The sequence below is a fragment of the Vidua macroura genome, chromosome 6 (genome assembly GCF_024509145.1).
Source record: "Vidua macroura isolate BioBank_ID:100142 chromosome 6, ASM2450914v1, whole genome shotgun sequence".
NCBI lineage: Eukaryota > Metazoa > Chordata > Aves > Passeriformes > Viduidae > Vidua > Vidua macroura.
Genome location: NC_071576.1, coordinates 57,448,167 through 57,470,457, shown reverse-complemented (window position 1 = coordinate 57,470,457; position 22,291 = coordinate 57,448,167). Strand labels below are relative to the sequence as shown.

Here is a 22,291-nt window from a genome sequence, read left to right as displayed (position 1 = left end):
TTCTCTTGCCTCCTGCACGCCCAGGCTGAGCACGGACGGCTTCAGCCAGCCCCTGCTGCAGGATCTGGACGCCCTCCGGGCTCTGCAGCCCGCCCTGAAGATCGGGAACCTCCTGGAGCACGACGTGCCGCAGGCAGGGGCCATGGCCCGGCTGCCCTGCCACCGCGGGGTGCTGCAGGGGGGCAGGAAGGCGCTCCCCTCCTTCAGGAGACCTCCCCTCCTTTAGGACAAGTCCTTCCAACAACCAGAGCCATTCCCAGCCCAGCCCTCAGTGCTGAGAGTGGGGCTGAGCCTGCCCCACCCGCGGGGCACAGGGAGGAGATCCTGCTGCATCTGCGGGCTGGGCTCCGCCTCCTGCCCTCTCCCTTTTCCCCTCGCTCTTGCTGGCAACAGTTCTGTGCATTTGCCACTGATAAATAAAGGCCCTGCAGACAATCCCAGCAATCCTCCTGTGCTCTTCCCCCTCAGCCCACCATTCTCAGGGATGTGTCTGTTGTTCCACTTCCTGCCCCCTTGTTCCCAAGGAATGTCTGATGGACCCAGGACAGAAGGGCAGGCCCCAGAAATGAGGTCCCAGGACTGGGAGTGAGTCTCTGACCAGTTTGGATTTTAATAGGAAAAAAGGGGAAATTCACACTGAAATCAAAGAAAATCCCTACACAGGAGCTGCTTTCCTGCAGTGCTGGACAGCGAGGGCTGACTTCCATGGGCAGGGCCCCACCACACTGCCACACACGTGTCCCCAGGGCTGTGGCATGGCCAGGACATCCTCATGGCAGTGTTCCCAGGGCGCTGCAGCCCACATCATCATAGTCCATGTGCCCAGGGGGCTGATCCGTGGGGTTCTTGGTGGCTCCTGGGGAACTTGGAGGGGACGAGATCCCACCTTGGGGACAGCACAGAAAGGTGCCTGAGGGGGCAGGCAGCTCCGTGTCCCCCCTGACAGACCCCGCCTGGGATCTGACCACAGCACCCATGGATCTGCTGCTGGGGCCCTGCCCGCCCCCAGAGCCAAACCCTGCCATGGAGTGGCTCTGCAGAGGGGACAGGGCAGCTGTGAGCCCTCTTACCTGTGGGGAGGACACAGATCCACTTCTGCCGTGCCACTCCCTCAGAGATGTCCCCCGTGCTGGGAGCAGGGGGCTCCTGTGGCACATCCAGGGCATCGTCGTAGCCATCCGGGCTTCCTTGCTCGGGCTGGGCAGGGGGATCTGGGAAAAGCAGAGGGGGCCATGGCAGTGACCAGTGTCCCTGGCCGGGCTCTGGCTGTGCCATCTCCTCCAGCCTTTCCACTGGGCACCTGCTGGAGGCCCTGTGGTCCCACAGGGAAAGGCGATGTTTCGCTGCACTAACAAGGGGGCTATTGTCCCCTCAGACCCCACCCCTGCCCGGGGTGGGCTTTCCCTGCTGGCTTCGGGCCCTGTGGCCCTACCTGGCGCTGCCTCGGTGTCACTCCCCTCCACGCTGTCCCCGGTGTAATACGGCAGCTTCTTCACCCATCCCTCCGACAGGGAACCTGCAGGGGACAAACAGGGACTTGGGGCTGGCCTCAAGTGGCACCGCAGGTGACAGAACCTCACCCTACAGAGCGGGGCTGTTGTGGCACCGAGGGACACCCACAGCCCATGGCCAGGAGCCGCAGCAGGGCCACCAGGACCTCAAGCTGCCGTGGGGCTGTCAGGCAGAGCCTTCACTCTGGACACAGCTGGGGCACAAGGGCGGCGCCCACCTGGGGGAGTGGGCACCTCCTGGTACTCTGGCATGGCTTTGTAATCCAGCTCCTCGTAAATAGCATTGGAGGTGGCATCTGCAGCTTTGCCAGGGCCTGGAATGAGATGCAGCACTTACCTGGGGCCCTGGGCCCTGTGGGTGGCACCGGGATCACCCCTGGCCAACTTCTGAGCTGTTCCACAGGACAGGAGCCCCTGGACCCCCAAAGCGGATCTGTCCCCACCCACCCCCACCCACCGGCACCCACCTCGGCGTCGGGCACGGGCACGGCACAGCAGCAGGGCCAGGGCACCCAGGGACAGGCACAGCAGCGTCCCCAGCACCACGCACAGCACAGTGGGCACAGGCACAGTCCCCAGGGCCACTGCTGAGGGCGTTCTGCTGGGGACACCTGTGGGGACACAGGCAGGCAGTGAGGGGAGGGGGATCCCAGCCAGCCTGCTGTGGGGGATGCAGGCACGGGCAGAGCTACCTGTGCTGGTGGCACCCTCTGGATATGGGGCGCTGTGTCCATCAGAGGTGCCATCACTGTCCTCCTCACACTCCACTTGTGCGTACCCGTCGGTGCCACAGCTCTGCAGGTGCCAGGGGGCCGAGGGGCACCCCCAGAGCGAGCGGGCCCCGTCCTCACAGCCCACCCAGGCCAGCCACGCAAGGGGTGGCTGCTGGGAGGGGACAGGTGAGAGCGAGCCCTGGTCCCCACAGCCCAGCTGGCGGCAGACGGCGGCGGCGGTGCCGCTGCTGGTGCCGCTGGCGCACACGCGGCCCCAGGTGCCGTTGTAGGACACCTCCAGGTAGCCCCGGCAGCGCCCGTGGCCTCCTGCCAGCTGCACGAGGAGCTGCTCTGCAAGGGATGCAGGGGGGTCACGGCACGGCCAGGAACCCCCCGGGGCCTCTGCTGGGCCCTGATCTGGGGGTGCCCGGCACTGACCTGAGCAGACGGCCCCTGCCCCGCCGCCGCGCCCGCACTGGCGCCGTTCCGTGCGCCCGCATTCCCAGAGAGACTCCTCGGACCCGGAGCAGTCGGGGATGTACGGCCACAGCGGCCCCGGGACGGCACCTGAGTGCGCCAAGCTCGGCGCATCCAGTGCCCTGCCACAGCCCAGCTGCCGGCAGACAACGGCGGCGTCCTGCAGGTCCCAGCCTTCCTGGCACACGGAGCTCCAGCTGCCACCGGAATAGACCTCCACGCGCCCGGCACAGCGCCCAGAGCTCCCCACCAGCCTCACCTGCCGGCTGCCTGTGGCCACGCAAGGCATGGGCTGGGGTGGCTGCCTGGGGCACTGCCACCTCCGGCCCCTCTCGCAACACCCACCTGAGCACACAGTGTAGCTCCCATGAGGGATGTCAGCTGCTGTAGTCGTAACAAACTCCCTTTCATTCCCAAATTTATCATCGCTAATTGTCCCTGTGGTCACATTGGGGGTCGTGTCCATGATGGTTGGAATCACCCGTTCTGTCATGGGCCTCTCCGTCGTGTTGACATCCGACAGGTAGATCTGACCATGGACAGCATCAGTCCTGTCCAGTCCTCCACAGCCCAGCTCCCAGCACACTTTGCTGAAATTCCGTACGGGCGAAACCTCTCCTGGTACACGGTGCCACGCCCCGGTGCTTACGGCCATCTCCAGAAACCCATCGCACCGGGTCTCACCTTCCACCAGCCGCAGGGACTCGACACTGCCTATGAAATGGTCGGACTCAGCCCTTCATCCCAAAGTATCTCGACACCCTCTGCTCCGGGTTTATGGAAGGGCCCAGCAGCCCTTCAGGCTCCTCACAGAGCCGCCTCGCACACCTGAGCAGTTGACGGCGGCGGCGTTTCCCGGCGCACAGGGCGGCTTCCCCAGCACGGCCACGGGGCACTCGCCCGGGTGCCGCTCGCTCCCGCTGCAGCCGAAGGCGTCCGGCCGCAGCGGCCCCTCCCCGCTGCCGAAGGAGCCTCCCGGGGGCACGCTGAAGGCGCGGCCGCAGCCCAGCTGGCGGCACAGGACGTGCGCGTCGGCCAGGTCCCACTCGCTGGCGCAGACGGATCCCCACGTGCCCCGCACCGCCACCTCCACTCGCCCGGAGCATCCCGAGCTGCTGTTGCCCAGCCGGAAGCCCGTGTAGGCTGTGGCAGGAAGGGCGTTGAGGGGGGCCATGGCGCAGGCACCCCAACAGCCCCCGGTCTCCCCAGCACTTACACGAGCAGGTGACGCTGGCAGGGCCGGTGCAGCCCTGCCTGTGGGCCGGACGCCGGGCACAGGCACTGAGGAGGGGCTCGCTGCCATTGCACTGGAAGCCCCTGTCCAAGAATGATCCTGATCCTCTCCCAAATCCAGCACGGCTAGGGATGGCGAGCACCTCACCGCAGCCCAGCTCCCTGCACACCACCTGGGCCGCCTTCATGTCCACCTGATCCTCACAGACACCGACCCAGGCCCGGCCCTGACGCACCTCCAGACGCCCGGCACAGGCTCCATCACCTCCGACTAGCCGGGAGAATCCTGCAGGAGCAGTGTCAAGGGATGTGCAGGAAGTGCCCCGTCCCCCCCAAGCCCAGCTCCTACCTTGGCAGACAACAGCAATGTCAAAGTCATGATTGCTGCCGTTATACGGTCCCCAGCCACGGATCTTGCAGTCCCAGAGTGTGGCCTCCTTCCCACTGCAGTCCACCTGGACCAGGCTGATGAGCCAGCCCCCTAAACCGAAGGTGTCACGGGCGTAGTAGGCACCGGAAGCCGAGCCACAGCCCAGCTGCTGACAAACCACCTCGGCGTCCTTCGTGTCACGGATTTCGTCTGCCACCGAGCCCCACTGTCCCTGCAGCTTCACCTCCACCCTCCCAGCACAGGCACTGCTGCCGCCCGCCAGCCTCAGCTCCACGGCATCTGCACAGGGACACCGCCTCACCTCAGACCTGCCCACGGTGCACCAGCACAAGGTGGCTGGCCCAGCACAGCCAGCGTGTCCCCTCACCTGTGCAGGTCACTCCCACGTCCCGCTCGTGGCCGCAGAAGTGCTGTCCCCATCCGAAGTGCAGACACTCCTCCAGCGTATCCTCGGTGCCTCGGCAGTAGAAGGGCTGCAGCCAGATCCGCCCACTGCCCTGCCCGAACGGGGCGTACGGGGACGCCCTGGCCACTCGGCCACAGCCCAGCTGCCGGCACACCACCACGGACCAGAGACCTTCCCCGTCGTAGTCGTAGACGCACACGGAGCCCCACTCACCGCCGTGCTTCACCTCCACGCGCCCGGCACAGCGCCCGCCGCCGCCCACCAGACGCAGCTCCCCGGAGCCTGCGGCACGGAGGCTGCTGAGCCGGGCCCGCCACCGCCGCGGGCCCCGCTCCCGCCCGCCCGCCACTCACCCGCACACAGCCGCACGCACACCAGCAGCCCCAGCGCCGCCACCGGCCCCATGGCCACCGGCCCCATGGCCACCGGCCCCGACCCAGCGCAGCCGGGGCAGCTCTCGCACACCTGCGCCCGAGCCAATGCAGGCAGCAGCACCAGGGCAGCCTTTATCAGGCCCCTCATCTCCCGGCTGCGGGGCCGCGGCCTCCAATAACCTGCTCCGTGCCCAAATATGAGCCTTGCCTGCGCTTCTGGCGTCACACACCTCGCCACAGTGGGCTGCCACCCGGATGTCCCCGGGGAGAGACAGCCCCCCCCCACAGCACCTGCCCTGCGGGGGCCCTTCTATCCCCCTTCCTCTATCCCCCGTGCCTCCAACGCTGCTGCTGGAGCCCGACAAGAGCCATCGTGATGGCGGTGACAGCCTGCAGCCCACATCCTTGCAAGAGCTACCTCGGGACCACATCTAGCTCGGGCACCTGCAAAGCTCAAAGCCCCCATCCTCGGGGCGCTCCCCTCCCGGCGGCTCGGAGCCCCCGCGGGGGGTGCCAGCAGCCCCCGGCTCCGCGCGGGGCTGCCAGGTGCCAGCTCCCCGGTCCCTCGCGGCGGCGCTGGCACATGGCGCTGCCGCCGCAGCTGCGGCCCCGCGCTCGCCTCGCCGCCAGCGCAGGAAGGAGGCGGTTACCCCCCGGCGGCTCCCGGCGTCGCCGGCGACCGCACGCGCCTCCCGACACCTGCGCCGCCGCCGATAACGCCGCGGCTCCGCCGCCCCTGCCCCGCCGCTCCGTCCCCCTGCAGCTCGGCAGCCGCGCTCCGCAGCAAACTGCCCGCTCTCTCCCTCCACCGCACTCTCTGGCACCACATTCCCAACGCACGCATCCACTTGCACTGCTGACACCGACGCCCCTTCCAGCTCCGCCTCTCCTTGGACTCCCGCTGGCCCCGGAGCTTCCCGGAACACCCGCTCCGACATCCAGACCTCACCTTTCCTCACCCCTTTCAGCCCAGCTTTCCCAAGGCACAGTCGCATTTCTCTCCCCCCGGAAATCCTCGTGCTGCTACCGCAGCAATACAGAAACAACCCCAACTGGTTCCTCCCAGGACTGTCCCAGGAAATGGAAAAGGGCTTTGAGCCCCACACTTTGCAAGCACACAAAACTCCAAACTCAAGTCTCTCTTCCCCCTGATCCCCGCATCCCGCAGTCACTCTCAGCGTCCCTCACCTGGCCGGGATCACGCTTTCCCCGGCCCTTCCTTAGGCAAACGATGGCCACTTCCCGGACTCCCGTCCCGCGCTCCCCCGCACAGCAGACGCAGCAGCTGGAACTGCAGCTGCTCCCCAGCCAGCGGCACCGCAGCAATTCCCCGCGGGCAGAACGTCCCGGTCCCTCGCTGTGCGGCGGCGGGAGGAGCTGCCCTGCCCCATCCCCCCGCGCTGCCGGGCACTGCGGCACCGGGCACTGTCCGGGGCTGCTCCGCTCACACACGCACGCACCGCACGGAGCCCACAGCGGGCCAGGTCGGTGGGGGTCACAACAGGAGGGCAGCGGGTGCCTGCCTGGCTGCATGCCTGCCAGCTGCCCCGGCCACAGGGGACAGGAGCTCTCCGAGTCCACGGATACCTCTGGGGGACCTCTTTCCCGAGGCCTCTCTTTGGGCTGCGCTATTGCCGCCGCACCAGCCCCTGCTGCTGCGAGGACCTCAGCCACTGCTCCGCCCTTCCCACCTGGAGCAGCTGAGCGAGCAGAGGCCAAAGCCCTCCTTCCCTGTTTCCCTCGCTCCCACAGGCTGGGCAGCTGCCGCCTGTCGGGCGCCTCCTGCCCAGCCCTGGCTGCGCGGCTGCTGCAGGGGCCCCGTCTCACCTGCCTGGGCCTGAGTGACACCCAGCTGGGAGCCCACGGCCTCCTGCAGCTCCGCCAGCAGCTCCGGCATCCCTCCTGCCCGCTGCGGAGCCTCGGGTGAGTGAGGGCCCTGCCACGGCCCCTCCCGTGCCCGGCATTCCCGAGCCGGGCAGCGGAGCCTGCGGGACAGGCAGGGCCGCACCGGCATCGCGGCTGCGGCTGCACCTCCCTCCCTCCCTCCCTCCCTCCCTCCCCACAAGCTCCAGCACCTTCTCCTCTTCTCTTGCCTCCTGCACGCCCAGGCTGAGCACGGACGGCTTCAGCCAGGCCCTGCTGCAGGATCTGGACGCCCTCCGGGCTCTGCAGCCCGCCCTGAAGATCGGGAACCTCCTGGAGCACGACGTGCCGCAGGCAGGGGCCATGGCCCGGCTGCCCTGCCACCGCGGGGTGCTGCAGGGGGGCAGGAAGGCGCTCCCCTCCTTCAGGAGACCTCCCCTCCTTTAGGACAAGTCCTTCCAACAACCAGAGCCATTCCCAGCCCAGCCCTCAGTGCTGAGAGTGGGGCTGAGCCTGCCCCACCCGCGGGGCACAGGGAGGAGATCCTGCTGCATCTGCGGGCTGGGCTCCGCCTCCTGCCCTCTCCCTTTTCCCCTCGCTCTTGCTGGCAACAGTTCTGTGCATTTGCCACTGATAAATAAAGGCCCTGCAGACAATCCCAGCAATCCTCCTGTGCTCTTCCCCCTCAGCCCACCATTCTCAGGGATGTGTCTGTTGTTCCACTTCCTGCCCCCTTGTTCCCAAGGAATGTCTGATGGACCCAGGACAGAAGGGCAGGCCCCAGAAATGAGGTCCCAGGACTGGGAGTGAGTCTCTGACCAGTTTGGATTTTAATAGGAAAAAAGGGGAAATTCACACTGAAATCAAAGAAAATCCCTACACAGGAGCTGCTTTCCTGCAGTGCTGGACAGCGAGGGCTGACTTCCATGGGCAGGGCCCCACCACACTGCCACACACGTGTCCCCAGGGCTGTGGCATGGCCAGGACATCCTCATGGCAGTGTCCCCAGGGCGCTGCAGCCCACATCATCATAGTCCATGTGCCCAGGGGGCTGATCCGTGGGGTCCCTGGTGGCTCCTGGGTGACTTGGAGGGGACGAGATCCCACCTTGGGGACAGCACGGAAAGGTGCCTGAGGGGGCAGGCAGCTCCGTGTCCCCCCTGACAGACCCCGCCTGGGATCTGACCACAGCACCCATGGATCTGCTGCTGGGGCCCTGCCCGCCCCCAGAGCCAAACCCTGCCATGGAGTGGCTCTGCAGAGGGGACAGGGCAGCTGTGAGCCCTCTTACCTGTGGGGAGGACACAGATCCACTTCTGCCGTGCCACTCCCTCAGAGATGTCCCCCGTGCTGGGAGCAGGGGCCTCCTGTGGCACATCCAGGGCATCGTCGTAGCCATCCGGGCTTCCTTGCTCGGGCTGGGCAGGGGGATCTGGGAAAAGCAGAGGGGGCCATGGCAGTGACCAGTGTCCCTGGCCGGGCTCTGGCTGTGCCATCTCCTCCAGCCTTTCCACTGGGCACCTGCTGGAGGCCCTGTGGTCCCACAGGGAAAGGCGATGTTTCGCTGCACTAACAAGGGGGCAATTGTCCCCTCTGCCCCCCACCCAGCCCGGGTGTGTCCCCTCTCCCCAGCTCTCCCTGCTGGCTTCGGGCCCTGTGGCCCTACCTGGCGCTGCCTCGGTGTCACTCCCCTCCACGCTGTCCCCGGTGTAATACGGCAGCTTCTTCACCCATCCCCCCGACAGGGAACCTGCAGGGGACAAACAGGGACTTGGGGCTGGCCTCAAGTGGCACCGCAGGTGACAGAACCTCACCCTACAGAGCGGGGCTGTTGTGGCACCGAGGGACACCCACAGCCCATGGCCAGGAGCTGCAGCAGGGCCACCAGGACCTCAAGCTGCCGTGGGGCTGTCAGGCAGAGCCTTCACTCTGGACACAGCTGGGGCACAAGGGCGGCGCCCACCTGGGGGAGTGGGCACCTCCTGGTACTCTGGCATGGCTTTGTAATCCAGCTCCTCGTAAATAGCATTGGAGGTGGCATCTGCAGCTTTGCCAGGGCCTGGAATGAGATGCAGCACTTACCTGGGGCCCTGGGCCCTGTGGGTGGCACCGGGATCACCCCTGGCCAACTTCTGAGCTGTTCCACAGGACAGGAGCCCCTGGAATCCCAAAGCGGATCTGTCCCCACCCACCGGCACCCAGCGGCACCCACCTCGGCGTCGGGCACGGGCACGGCACAGCAGCAGGGCCAGGGCACCCAGAGACAGGCACAGCAGCGTCCCCAGCACCACGCACAGCACAGTGGGCACAGGCACAGTCCCCAGGGCCACTGCTGAGGGCGTTCTGCTGGGGACACCTGTGGGGACATGGGCAGGCAGTGAGGGGAGGGGGATCCCAGCCAGCCTGCTGTGGGGGATGCAGGCACGGGCAGAGCTACCTGTGCTGGTGGCACCCTCTGGATATGGGGCGCTGTGTCCATCAGAGGTGCCGTCACTGTCCTCCTCACACTCCACTTGTGCGTACCCGTCGGTGCCACAGCTCTGCAGGTGCCAGGGGGCCGAGGGGCAGCCCCAGAGCGAGCGGGCCCCGTCCTCACAGCCCACCCAGGCCAGCCACGCAAGGGGTGGCTGCTGGGAGGGGACAGGTGAGAGCGAGCCCTGGTCCCCACAGCCCAGCTGGCGGCAGACGGCAGCGGCGGTGCCGCTGCTGGTGCCGCTGGCGCACACGCGGCCCCAGGTGCCGTTGTAGGACACCTCCAGGTAGCCCCGGCAGCGCCCGTGGCCTCCTGCCAGCCGCACGGAGAGCTGCTCTGCAAGGGATGCAGGGGGGTCACGGCACGGCCAGGAACCCCCCGGGGCCTCTGCTGGGCCCTGATCTGGGGGTGCCCAGCACTGACCTGAGCAGACGGCCCCTGCCCCGCCGCCGCGCCCGCACTGGCGCCGTTCCGTGCGCCCGCATTCCCAGAGAGACTCCTCGGACCCGGAGCAGTCGGGGATGTACGGCCACAGCGGCCCCGGGACGGCACCTGAGCGCGCCGAGCTTGGCACCTCCAGTGCCCTGCCACAGCCCAGCTGCCGGCAGACAACGGCGGCGTCCTGCAGGTCCCAGCCTTCCTGGCACACGGAGCTCCAGCTGCCACCGGAATAGACCTCCACGCGCCCGGCACAGCGCCCAGAGCTCCCCACCAGCCTCACCTGCCGGCTGCCTGTGGCCACGCAAGGCATGGGCTGGGGTGGCTGCCTGGGGCACCGCCACCTCCGGCCCCTCTCACAACACCCACCTGAGCACACAGTGTAGCTCCCATGAGGGATGTCAGCTGGTGCAGTCGTGACAAACTCCCTTTCATTCCCAAAATTATCATCGCTAATTGTCCCAGTGGTCGCATTGGGGGTCGTGTCCATGATGGTTGGAATCACCCGTTCTGTCATGGGCCTCTCCGTCGTGTTGACATCCGACAGGTAGATCTGACCATGGACAGCATCAGTCCTGTCCAGTCCTCCACAGCCCAGCTCCCAGCACACTTTGCTGAAATTCCGTACGGGCGAAACCTCTCCTGGTACACGGTGCCACGCCCCGGTGCTTACGGCCATCTCCAGAAACCCATCGCACCGGGTCTCACCTTCCACCAGCCGCAGGGACTCGGCACTGCCTATGAAATGGTCGGACTCAGCCCTTCATCCCAAAGTATCCCGACACCCTCTGCTCCCGGGTTTAGGGAGGGGCCCAGCAGCCTTTCAGGCTCCTCACAGAGCCGCCTCGCACACCTGAGCAGTTGACGGCGGCGGCGTTTCCCGGCGCACAGGGCGGCTTCCCCAGCACGGCCACGGGGCACTCGCCCGGGTGCCGCTCGCTCCCGCTGCAGCCGAAGGCGTCCGGCCGCAGCGGCCCCTCCCCGCTGCCGAAGGAGCCTCCCGGGGGCACGCTGAAGGCGCGGCCGCAGCCCAGCTGGCGGCACAGGACGTGCGCGTCGGCCAGGTCCCACTCGCTGGCGCAGACGGATCCCCACGTGCCCCGCACCGCCACCTCCACTCGCCCGGAGCATCCCGAGCTGCTGTTGCCCAGCCGGAAGCCCGTGTAGGCTGTGGCAGGAAGGGCGTTGAGGGGGGCCATGGCGCAGGCACCCCAACAGCCCCCGGTCTCCCCAGCACTTACACGAGCAGGTGACGCTGGCAGGGCCGGTGCAGCCCTGCCTGTGGGCCGGACGCGGGGCACAGGCACTGAGGAGGGGCTCGCTGCCATTGCACTGGAAGCCCCTGTCCAAGAATGATCCTGATCCTCTCCCAAATCCAGCACGGCCAGGGATGGTGAGCGCCTCACCGCAGCCCAGCTCCCTGCACACCACCTGGGCCGCCTTCATGTCCACCTGATCCTCACAGACACCGACCCAGGCCCGGCCCTGACGCACCTCCAGACGCCCGGCACAGGCTCCATCACCTCCGACTAGCCGGGAGAACCCTGCAGGAGCAGTGTCAAGAGATGTGCAGGAAGTGCCCCGTCCCCCCCAAGCCCAGCTCCTACCTTGGCAGACAACGGCAGTGTCCCAATAATGGATGCTGCTGTTATAGGGTCCCCAGCCACGGATTTTGCAGTCCAAGAGTGTGGCCTCCTTCCCACTGCAGTCCACCCGGACCAGGCTGATGAGCCCAACACCTAAACCGAAGGTGTCACGGGCGTAGTAGGCACCGGAAGCCGAGCCACAGCCCACATGCTGGCAAACCACCTCGGCGTCCTCCATGTCCCAGATGTCGTCTGCCACCGAGCCCCACTGTCCCTGCAGCTTCACCTCCACCCTCCCGGCACAGGCACTGCTGCCGCCCGCCAGCCTCAGCTCCACGGCATCTGCACAGGGACACCGCCTCACCTCAGACCTGCCCACGGTGCACCAGCACAAGGTGGCTGGCCCAGCACAGCCAGCGTGTCCCCTCACCTGTGCAGGTCACTCCCACGTCCCGCTCGTGGCCGCAGAAGTGCCGTCCCCATCCGAAGTGCGGACACGCCTCCAGCGTATCCTCGGTGCCTCGGCAGAAGAAGGGCTGCAGCCAGATCCGCCCACTGCCCTGCCCGAACGGGGCGTACGGGGACGCCCTGGCCACCCGGCCACAGCCCAGCTGCCGGCACACCACCACGGACCAGAGAGCTTCCACGTCGTAGTCGTAGACGCACACGGAGCCCCACTCACCGCCGTGCTTCACCTCCACGCGCCCGGCACAGCGCCCGCCGCCGCCCACCAGACGCAGCTCCCCGGAGCCTGCGGCACGGAGGCTGCTGAGTCGGGCCCGCCACCGCCGCGGGCCCCGCTCCCGCCCGCCCGCCACTCACCCGCACACAGCCGCACGCACACCAGCAGCCCCAGCGCCGCCACCGGCCCCATGGCCACCGGCCCCATGGCCACCGGCCCCGACCCAGCGCAGCCGGGGCAGCTCTCGCACACCTGCGCCCGAGCCAATGCAGGCAGCAGCACCAGGGCAGCCTTTATCAGGCCCCTCATCTCCCGGCTGCGGGGCCGCGGCCTCCAATAACCTGCTCCGTGCCCGAATATGAGCCTCGCCTGCGCTTCTGGCGTCACACACCTCGCCACAGTGGGCTGCCACCCGGATGTCTCCGGGGGGAGACAGCCCCCCCACAGCACCTGCCCTGCGGGGGCCCTTCTATCCCCCTTCCTCTATCCCCCGTGCCTCCAATGCTGCTCCGGAGCCCGACAAGAGCCATCGTGATGGCGGTGACAGCCTGCAGCCCACATCCTTGCAAGAGCTACCTCGGGACCACATCTAGCTCGGGCACCTGCAAAGCTCAAAGCCCCCGCCCTCGGGGCGCTCCCCTCCCGGCGGCTCGGAGCCCCCGCGGGGGGTGCCAGCAGCCCCCGGCTCCGCGCGGGGCTGCCAGGTGCCAGCTCCCCGGTCCCTCGCGGCGGCGCTGGCACATGGCGCTGCCGCCGCAGCTGCGGCCCCGCGCTCGCCTCGCCGCCAGCGCAGGAAGGAGGCGGTTACCCCCCGGCGGCTCCCGGCGTCGCCGGCGACCGCACGCGCCTCCCGACACCTGCGCCGCCGCCGATAACGCTGCAGCTCCGCCGCCCCTGCCCCGCCGCTCCGTCCCCCTGCAGCTCGGCAGCCGCGCTCCGCAGCAAACTGCCCGCTCTCTCCCTCCACCGCACTCTCTGGCACCACATTCCCAACGCACGCATCCACTTGCACTGCTGACACCGACGCCCCTTCCAGCTCCGCCTCTCCTTGGACTCCCGCTGGCCCCGGAGCTTCCCGGAACACCCGCTCCGACATCCAGACCTCACCTTTCCTCACCCCTTTCAGCCCAGCTTTCCCAAGGCACAGTCGCATTTCTCTCCCCCCGGAAATCCTCGTGCTGCTACCGCAGCAATACAGAAACAACCCCAACTGGTTCCTCCCAGGACTGTCCCAGGAAATGGAAAAGGGCTTTGAGCCCCACACTTTGCAAGCACACAAAAATCCAAACTCAAGTCTCTCTTCCCCCTGATCCCCGTATCCCGCAGTCACTCTCAGCGTCCCTCACCTGGCCGGGATCACGCTTTCCCCGGCCCTTCCTTAGGCAAACGATGGCCACTTCCCGGACTCCCGTCCCGCGCTCCCCCGCACAGCAGACGCAGCAGCTGGAACTGCAGCTGCTCCCCAGCCAGCGGCACCGCAGCAATTCCCCGCGGGCAGAACGTCCCGGTCCCTCGCTGTGCGGCGGCGGGAGGAGCTGCCCTGCCCCATCCCCCCGCGCTGCCGGGCACTGCGGCACCGGGCACTGTCCGGGGCTGCTCCGCTCACACACGCACGCACCGCACGGAGCCCACAGCGGGCCAGGTCGGTGGGGGTCACAACAGGAGGGCAGCGGGTGCCTGCCTGGCTGCATGCCTGCCAGCTGCCCCGGCCACAGGGGACAGGAGCTCTCCGAGTCCACGGATACCTCTGGGGGACCTCTTTCCCGAGGCCTCTCTTTGGGCTGCGCTATTGCCGCCGCACCAGCCCCTGCTGCTGCGAGGACCTCAGCCACTGCTCCGCCCTTCCCACCTGGAGCAGCTGAGCGAGCAGAGGCCAAAGCCCTCCTTCCCTGTTTCCCTCGCTCCCACAGGCTGGGCAGCTGCCGCCTGTCGAGCGCCTCCTGCCCAGCCCTGGCTGCGCGGCTGCTGCAGGGGCCCCGTCTCACCTGCCTGGGCCTGAGTGACACCCAGCTGGGAGCCCACGGCCTCCTGCAGCTCCGCCAGCAGCTCCGGCATCCCGCCTGCCCGCTGCGGAGCCTCGGGTGAGTGAGGGCCCTGCCACGGCCCCTCCCATGCCCGGCATTCCCGAGCCGGGCAGCGGAGCCTGCGGGACAGGCAGGGCCGCACCGGCATCGCGGCTGCGGCTGCACCTCCCTCCCTCCCTCCCTCCCCACAAGCTCCAGCACCTTCTCCTCTTCTCCTGCCTCCTGCACGTCCAGGCTGAGCACGGACGGCTTCAGCCAGCCCCTGCTGCAGGATCTGGACACCCTCCGGGCTCTGCAGCCCGCCCCGAAGATCGGGAACCTCCTGGAGCACGACGTGCCGCAGGCAGGGGCCATGGCCCGGCTGCCCTGCCACCGCGGGGTGCTGCAGGGGGGCAGGAAGGCGCTCCCCTCCTTCAGGAGACCTCCCCTCCTTTAGGACAAGTCCTTCCAACAACCAGAGCCATTCCCAGCCCAGCCCTCAGTGCTGAGAGTGGGGCTGAGCCTGCCCCACCCGCGGGGAACAGGGAGGAGATCCTGCTGCATCTGCGGGCTGGGCTCTGCCTCCTGCCCTCTCCCTTTTCCCCTCGCTCTTGCTGGCAACAGTTCTGTGCATTTGCCACTGATAAATAAAGGCCCTGCAGACAATCCCAGCAATCCTCCTGTGCTCTTCCCCCTCAGCCCACCATACCCAAGGATGTGTCTGTTGTTCCACTTCCTGCCCCTTGTTCCTAAGGAATGTCTGATGGACCCGGGACAGAAGGGCAAGCCCCAGAAATGAGGTCGCAGGCCTGGGAGTGAGTCTCTGACCAGTTTGGATTTTAATAGGAAAAAAGGGAAATTCACACTGAAATCAAAGAAAATCCCTACACAGGAGCTGCTTTCCTGCAGTGCTGGACAGCGAGGGCTGACTTCCATGGGCAGGGCCCCACCACACTGCCACACACGTGTCCCCAGGGCTGTGGCATGGCCAGGACATCCTCATGGCAGTGTCCCCAGGGCGCTGCAGCCCACATCATCATAGTCCATGTGCCCAGGGGGCTGATCCGTGGGGTCCCTGGTGGCTCCTGGGGAACTTGGAGGGGACGAGATCCCACCTTGGGGACAGCACGGAAAGGTGCCTGAGGGGGCAGGCAGCTCCGTGTCCCCCCTGACAGACCCCGCCTGGGATCTGACCACAGCACCCATGGATCTGCTGCTGGGGCCCTGCCCGCCCCCAGAGCCAAACCCTGCCATGGAGTGGCTCTGCAGAGGGGACAGGGCAGCTGTGAGCCCTCTTACCTGTGGGGAGGACACAGATCCACTTCTGCCGTGCCACTCCCTCAGAGATGTCCCCCGTGCTGGGAGCAGGGGCCTCCTGTGGCACATCCAGGGCATCGTCGTAGCCATCCGGGCTTCCTTGCTCGGGCTGGGCAGGGGGATCTGGGAAAAGCAGTGACCCGGGTCCCTTGCCGGTGTAAGAGGCCATCTGAAGCCCCCTCGTTCTCCATTCTGCCTTCCGATTGCCACGAGAAAGAATCCCTTCCCCCACTGCAGTTCTGGCTTAGAACAGGACACAGCGCAGATGCAAGCACTGAACCATCATGCTGGCTGTTCCGAACAGGGCCTGAGAAGAACTTGGCAAGGACTTGCAAGGACATGGCAAAGACCTGACACAGACCCCGCACGGGACCGCCTGACGCACGGCCTGCTTCTAATCTCCGTTGTTAAGCCGAATGAACTTTTGGGGTGACTCCCGTGGTCCTTCGTTGAAGACCCCTCTTGTTACCACCGTGACAAACAAAGAATGAGAACCCTCCTCCCAAGGACTGAGACTGAGACCCCTGCTATAAGGCAGGAGGGGAAATTGGTGGTCTGACCACTAATGACATGACCTGTTTCCCTTCAGTAATTGCAATGGACTTATTCTTCATTGTATTCGTCTTGCTTTGGTGGTTTCTGTGGACTCACCTGTTCCCTCGTGGCGATTACAATGGACTTGCATTGTTACACTTGTTCCCCCCTCTTTCCTCTGTGGACTATAACTGGACCCCTGAGTTGACCAGAACTTTGAAGACTTCCCCGACACGACAGACGGATGCCCGTCGTCCGGACCACTGAGGATCTCGCCTGTGTTGGTAGCTATTCCCATCCCCCTGCTCTCTCTCTCTCTCTCTATCCTTTTATCTCCTTTCTGATCCCCCACTATCGCATTTACTGTTTTGGCCCCTAATAAAGGTGCATTTGTTGTGATTAACTGATAGTCCCTTGTTGTTTGCCTTTTTGCACTTTTGGGATCGGTGAAAAGAACCATCACAACACCCCGCAACAAACGGATCATGACAGCCGGGCTCTGGCTGTACCATCCCCTCCAGCCTTTCCACTGGGCACCTGCTGGAGGCCCTGTGGTCCCACAGGGAAAGGCGATGTTTCGCTGCACTAACAAGGGGGCAATTGTCCCCTCTGCCCCCCACCCAGCCCGGGTGTGTCCCCTCTCCCCAGCTCTCCCTGCTGGCTTTGGGCCCTGTGGCCCTACCTGGCGCTGCCTCGGAGTCACTCCCCTCCACGCTGTCCCCGGTGTAATACGGCAGCTTCTTCACCCATCCCTCCGACAGGGAACCTGCAGGGGACAAACAGGGACTTGGGGCTGGCCTCAAGTGGCACCGCAGGTGACAGAACCTCACCCTACAGAGCGGGGCTGTTGTGGCACCGAGGGACACCCACAGCCCATGGCCAGGAGCCGCAGCAGGGCCACCAGGACCTCAAGCTGCCGTGGGGCTGTCAGGCAGAGCCTTCACTCTGGACACAGCTGGGGCACAAGGGTGGCACACACCTGGGGGAGTGGGCACCTCCTGGGACTCTGGCATGGCTTTGTAATCCAGCTCCTCGTAAATAGCATTGGAGGTGGCATCTGCAGCTTTGCCAGGGCCTGGAATGAGATGCAGCACTTACCTGGGGCCCTGGGCCCTGTGGGTGGCACCGGGATCACCCCTGGCCAACTTCTGAGCTGTTCCACAGGACAGGAGCCCCTGGAATCCCAAAGCGGATCTGTCCCCACCCCCACCCACCGGCACCCAGCGGCACCCACCTCGGCGTCGGGCACGGGCACGGCACAGCAGCAGGGCCAGGGCACCCAGGGACAGGCACAGCAGCGTCCCCAGCACCACGCACAGCACAGTGGGCACAGGCACAGTCCCCAGGGCCACTGCTGAGGGCGTTCTGCTGGGGACACCTGTGGGGACACGGGCAGGCAGTGAGGGGAGGGGGATCCCAGCCAGCCCGCTGTGGGGGATGCAGGCACGGGCAGAGCTACCTGTGCTGGTGGCACCCTCTGGATATGGGGCGCTGTGTCCATCAGAGGTGCCGTCACTGTCCTCCTCACACTCCACTTGTGCGTACCCGTCGGTGCCACAGCTCTGCAGGTGCCAGGGGGCCGAGGGGCAGCCCCAGAGCGAGCGGGCCCCGTCCTCACAGCCCACCCAGGCCAGCCACGCAAGAGGTGGCTGCTGGGAGGGGACAGGCGAGAGCGAGCCCTGGTCCCCACAGCCCAGCTGGCGGCAGACGGCGGCGGCGGTGCCGCTGCTGGTGCCGCTGGCGCACACGCGGCCCCAGGTGCCGTTGTAGGACACCTCCAGGTAGCCCCGGCAGCGCCCGTGGCCTCCTGCCAGCCGCACGGAGAGCTGCTCTGCAAGGGATGCAGGGGGGTCACGGCACGGCCAGGAACCCCCCGGGGCCTCTGCTGGGCCCTGATCTGGGGGTGCCCGGCACTGACCTGAGCAGACGGCACCTGCCCCGCCGCCGCGCCCGCACTGGCGCCGTTCCGTGCGCCCGCATTCCCAGAGAGACTCCTCGGACCCGGAGCAGTCGGGGATGTACGGCCACAGCGGCCCCGGGACGGCACCCGAGCGCGCCGAGCTCGGCGCATCCAGTGCCCTGCCACAGCCCAGCTGCCGGCAGACAACGGCGGCGTCCTGCAGGTCCCAGCCTTCCTGGCACACGGAGCTCCAGCTGCCACCGGAATAGACCTCCACGCGCCCGGCACAGCGCCCAGAGCTCCCCACCAGCCTCACCTGCCGGCTGCCTGTGGCCACGCAAGGCATGGGCTGGGGTGGCTGCCTGGGGCACCGCCACCTCCGGCCCCTCTCACAACACCCACCTGAGCACACAGTGTAGCTCCCATGAGGGATGTCAGCTGGTGCAGTTGTGACAAACTCCCTTTCATTCCCAAAATTATCATCGCTAATTGTCCCAGTGGTTGCATTGGGGGTCGTGTCTATGATGGTTGGAATCACCCGTTCTGTCATGGGCCTCTCCGTCGTGTTGACATCCGACAGGTAGATCTGACCATGGACAGCATCAGTCCTGTCCAGTCCTCCACAGCCAAGCTCCCAGCACACTTTGCTGAAATTCCGTACGGGCGAAACCTCTCCTGGTACACGGTGCCACGCCCCGGTGCTTACGGCCATCTCCAGAAACCCATCGCACCGGGTCTCACCTTCCACCAGCCGCAGGGACTCGGCACTGCCTATGAAATGGTCGGACTCAGCCCTTCATCCCAAAGTATCCCGACACCCTCTGCTCCCGGGTTTAGGGAGGGGCCCAGCAGCCCTTCAGGCTCCTCACAGAGCCGCCTCGCACACCTGAGCAGTTGACGGCGGCGGCGTTTCCCGGCGCACAGGGCGGCTTCCCCAGCACGGCCACGGGGCACTCGCCCGGGTGCCGCTCGCTCCCGCTGCAGCCGAAGGCGTCCGGCCGCAGCGGCCCCTCCCCGCTGCCGAAGGAGCCTCCCGGGGGCACGCTGAAGGCGCGGCCGCAGCCCAGCTGGCGGCACAGGACGTGCGCGTCGGCCAGGTCCCACTCGCTGGCGCAGACGGATCCCCACGTGCCCCGCACCGCCACCTCCACTCGCCCGGAGCATCCCGAGCTGCTGTTGCCCAGCCGGAAGCCCGTGTAGGCTGTGGCAGGAAGGGCGTTGAGGGGGGCCATGGCGCAGGCACCCCAACAGCCCCCGGTCTCCCCAGCACTTACACGAGCAGGTGACGCTGGCAGGGCCGGTGCAGCCCTGCCTGTGGGCCGGACGCCGGGCACAGGCACTGAGGAGGGGCTCGCTGCCATTGCACTGGAAGCCCCTGTCCAAGAATGATCCTGATCCTCTCCCAAATCCAGCACGGCCAGGGATGGCGAGCACGTCACCGCAGCCCAGCTCCCTGCACACCACCTGGGCCGCCTTCATGTCCACCTGATCCTCACAGACACCGACCCAGGCCCGGCCCTGACGCACCTCCAGACGCCCGGCACAGGCTCCATCACCTCCGACTAGCCGGGAGAACCCTGCAGGAGCAGTGTCAAGGGATGTGCAGGAAGTGCCCCGTCCCCCCCAAGCCCAGCTCCTACCTTGGCAGAAAACGGCAGTGTCCAAGTCATGAATGCTGCTGTTATAGGGTCCCCAGCCACGGATTTTGCAGTCCAAGAGTGTGGCCTCGTTCCCACTGCAGTCCACCAGGGCCAGGCTGATGAGCCAGCCCTCTAAACCGAATGTGTCAAGGGCGTAGTAGGCACCGGAAGCCGAGCCACAGCCCAGCTGCTGGCAAACCACCTCGGCGTCCTCCATGTCCCAGTTGTCGTCTGCCACCGAGCCCCACTGTCCCTGCAGCTTCACCTCCACCCTCCCGGCACAGGGACTACTGCCGCCCGCCAGCCTCAGCTCCACGGCATCTGCACAGGGACACCGCCTCAGCTCAGACCTGCCCACGGTGCACCAGCACAAGGTGGCTGGCCCAGCACAGCCAGCGTGTCCCCTCACCTGTGCAGGTCACTCCCACGTCCCACTCGTGGCCGCAGAAGTGCCGTCCCCATCCCAAGTGTAGACACTCCTCCAGCGTATCCTCGGTTCCCAAGCAGTAGAAGGGCTGCAGCCAGATCCGCCCACTGCCCTGCCCGAACGAGGCGTACGGGGACGCCCTGGCCACCCGGCCACAGCCCAGCTGCCGGCACACCACCACGGCCCAGAGAGCTTCCCTGTCGCCGTCGAAGACGCACACGGAGCCCCACTCACCGCCGTGCTTCACCTCCACGCGCCCGGCACAGCGCCCGCCGCCGCCGCCCACCAGACGCAGCTCCCCGGAGCCTGCGGCACGGAGGCTGCTGAGCCGGGCCCGCCACCGCCGCGGGCCCCGCTCCCGCCCGCCCGCCACTCACCCGCACACAGCCGCACGCACACCAGCAGCCCCAGCGCCGCCACCGGCCCCATGGCCACCGGCCCCATGGCCACCGGCCCCGACCCAGCGCAGCCGGGGCAGCTCTCGCACACCTGCGCCCGAGCCAATGCAGGCAGCAGCACCAGGGCAGCCTTTATCAGGCCCCTCATCTCCCGGCTGCGGGGCCGCGGCCTCCAATAACCTGCTCCGTGCCCAAATATGAGCCTCTCCTGTGGTTCTGGCGTCACACACCTCGCCACAGTGGGCTGCCACCCGGATGTCTCCGGGGGGAGACAGCCCCCCCCCACAGCACCTGCCCTGCGGGGGCCCTTCTATCCCCCTTCCTCTATCCCCCGTGCCTCCAACGCTGCTGCTGGAGCCCGACAAGAGCCATCCTGATGGCGATGACAGCCTGCAGCCCACATCCTTGCAAGAGCTACCTCGGGACCACATCTAGCTCGGGCACCTGCAAAGCTCAAAGCCCCCGCCCTCGGGGCGCTCCCCTCCCGGCGGCTCGGAGCCCCCGCGGGGGGTGCCAGCAGCCCCCGGCTCCGCGCGGGGCTGCCAGGTGCCAGCTCCCCGGTCCCTCGCGGCGGCGCTGGCACATGGCGCTGCCGCCGCAGCTGCGGCCCCGCGCTCGCCTCGCCGCCAGCGCAGGAAGGAGGCGGTTACCCCCCGGCGGCTCCCGGCGTCGCCGGCGACCGCACGCGCCTCCCGACACCTGCGCCGCCGCCGATAACGCTGCAGCTCCGCCGCCCCTGCCCCGCCGCTCCGTCCCCCTGCAGCTCGGCAGCCGCGCTCCGCAGCAAACTGCCCGCTCTCTCCCTCCACCGCACTCTCTGGCACCACATTCCCAACGCACGCATCCACTTGCACTGCTGACACCGACGCCCCTTCCAGCTCCGCCTCTCCTTGGACTCCCGCTGGCCCCGGAGCTTCCCGGAACACCCGCTCCGACATCCAGACCTCACCTTTCCTCACCCCTTTCAGCCCAGCTTTCCCAAGGCACAGTCGCATTTCTCTCCCCCCGGAAATCCTCGTGCTGCTACCGCAGCAATACAGAAACAACCCCAACTGGTTCCTCCCAGGACTGTCCCAGGAAATGGAAAAGGGCTTTGAGCCCCACACATTGCACACACACAAAAATCCAAACTCAAGTCTCTCTTCCCCCTGATCCCCGCATCCCGCAGTCACTCTCAGCGTCCCTCACCTGGCCGGGATCACGCTTTCCCCGGCCCTTCCTTAGGCAAACGATGGCCACTTCCCGGACTCCCGTCCCGCGCTCCCCCGCAGAGCAGACGCAGCAGCTGGAACTGCAGCTGCTCCCCAGCCAGCGGCACCGCAGCAATTCCCCGCGGGCAGAACGTCCCGGTCCCTCGCTGTGCGGCGGCGGGAGGAGCTGCCCTGCCCCATCCCCCCGCGCTGCCGGGCACTGCGGCACCGGGCACTGTCCGGGGCTGCTCCGCTCACACACGCACGCACCGCACGGAGCCCACAGCGGGCCAGGTCGGTGGGGGTCACAACAGGAGGGCAGCGGGTGCCTGCCTGGCTGCATGCCTGCCAGCTGCCCCGGCCACAGGGGACAGGAGCTCTCCGAGTCCACGGATACCTCTGGGGGACCTCTTTCCCGAGGGCTCTCTTTGGGCTGCGCTATTGCCGCCGCACCAGCCCCTGCTGCTGCGAGGACCTCAGCCACTGCTCCGCCCTTCCCACCTGGAGCAGCTGAGCGAGCAGAGGCCAAAGCCCTCCTTCCCTGTTTCCCTCGCTCCCACAGGCTGGGCAGCTGCCGCCTGTCGGGCGCCTCCTGCCCAGCCCTGGCTGCGCGGCTGCTGCAGGGGCCCCGTCTCACCTGCCTGGGCCTGAGTGACACCCAGCTGGGAGCCCACGGCCTCCTGCAGCTCCGCCAGCAGCTCCGGCATCCCGCCTGCCCGCTGCGGAGCCTCGGGT

The 22,291-nt window shown here is 67.1% G+C and overlaps 2 protein-coding genes across 2 annotated transcripts; both read right to left on the bottom strand.

Annotated features, from left to right (window-relative positions):
• Positions 1-807: 807 nt before the first annotated feature.
• On the bottom strand, positions 808-7,002 carry LOC128809049 (antigen WC1.1-like). The gene is made up of 11 exons (XM_053980743.1): positions 6,933-7,002; positions 4,693-5,013; positions 4,284-4,604; positions 3,918-4,220; positions 3,530-3,844; positions 2,663-3,415; positions 2,204-2,575; positions 1,979-2,122; positions 1,730-1,825; positions 1,433-1,516; positions 808-1,211 (listed from the first exon to the last, which is right to left on the bottom strand). The coding sequence occupies exons 1-11, from the start codon at positions 7,000-7,002 to the stop codon at positions 808-810; spliced, it is 3,183 nt and encodes a 1,060-aa protein (XP_053836718.1).
• Positions 7,003-7,775: 773 nt separating this feature from the next.
• Positions 7,776-22,284, bottom strand: LOC128809048 (uncharacterized). The gene is made up of 26 exons (XM_053980742.1): positions 22,194-22,284; positions 19,951-20,274; positions 19,542-19,862; positions 19,176-19,478; positions 18,788-19,102; positions 18,304-18,672; positions 17,920-18,228; positions 17,461-17,832; positions 17,236-17,379; positions 16,981-17,076; positions 16,684-16,767; positions 15,450-15,710; positions 15,153-15,265; positions 14,419-14,553; positions 14,133-14,364; positions 11,896-12,216; positions 11,121-11,423; positions 10,733-11,047; positions 10,249-10,617; positions 9,865-10,173; positions 9,406-9,777; positions 9,181-9,324; positions 8,932-9,027; positions 8,635-8,718; positions 8,260-8,400; positions 7,776-8,075 (listed from the first exon to the last, which is right to left on the bottom strand). The coding sequence occupies exons 1-26, from the start codon at positions 22,261-22,263 to the stop codon at positions 7,960-7,962; spliced, it is 6,018 nt and encodes a 2,005-aa protein (XP_053836717.1). The 5' UTR covers positions 22,264-22,284; the 3' UTR covers positions 7,776-7,959.
• Between the last annotated feature and the right edge of the window lie 7 nt (positions 22,285-22,291).

What these genes read in the sequence shown, in the direction of transcription:
- LOC128809049 (XM_053980743.1), bottom strand. Translation starts at nt 7,002, where the DNA reads ATGCCGGAGCTGCTGGCGGAGCTGCAGGAGGCCGTGGGCTCCCAGCTG. An exon ending in TGCCAGCGTCACCTGCTCGT is followed by an intron (nt 3,845 to 3,917) that starts GTAAGTGCTGGG and finishes TTCCTGCCACAG; the next exon opens with CCTACACGGGCTTCCGGCTG. An exon ending in GGCAGGGGCCGTCTGCTCAG is followed by an intron (nt 2,576 to 2,662) that starts GTCAGTGCCGGG and finishes CATCCCTTGCAG; the next exon opens with AGCAGCTCCTCGTGCAGCTG.
- LOC128809048 (XM_053980742.1), bottom strand. Translation starts at nt 22,263, where the DNA reads ATGCCGGAGCTGCTGGCGGAGCTGCAGGAGGCCGTGGGCTCCCAGCTG. An exon ending in CACTGCCGTTTTCTGCCAAG is followed by an intron (nt 19,479 to 19,541) that starts GTAGGAGCTGGG and finishes CTGCTCCTGCAG; the next exon opens with GGTTCTCCCGGCTAGTCGGA. An exon ending in GATCTGTGTCCTCCCCACAG is followed by an intron (nt 15,266 to 15,449) that starts GTAAGAGGGCTC and finishes GCTGTCCCCAAG; the next exon opens with GTGGGATCTCGTCCCCTCCA.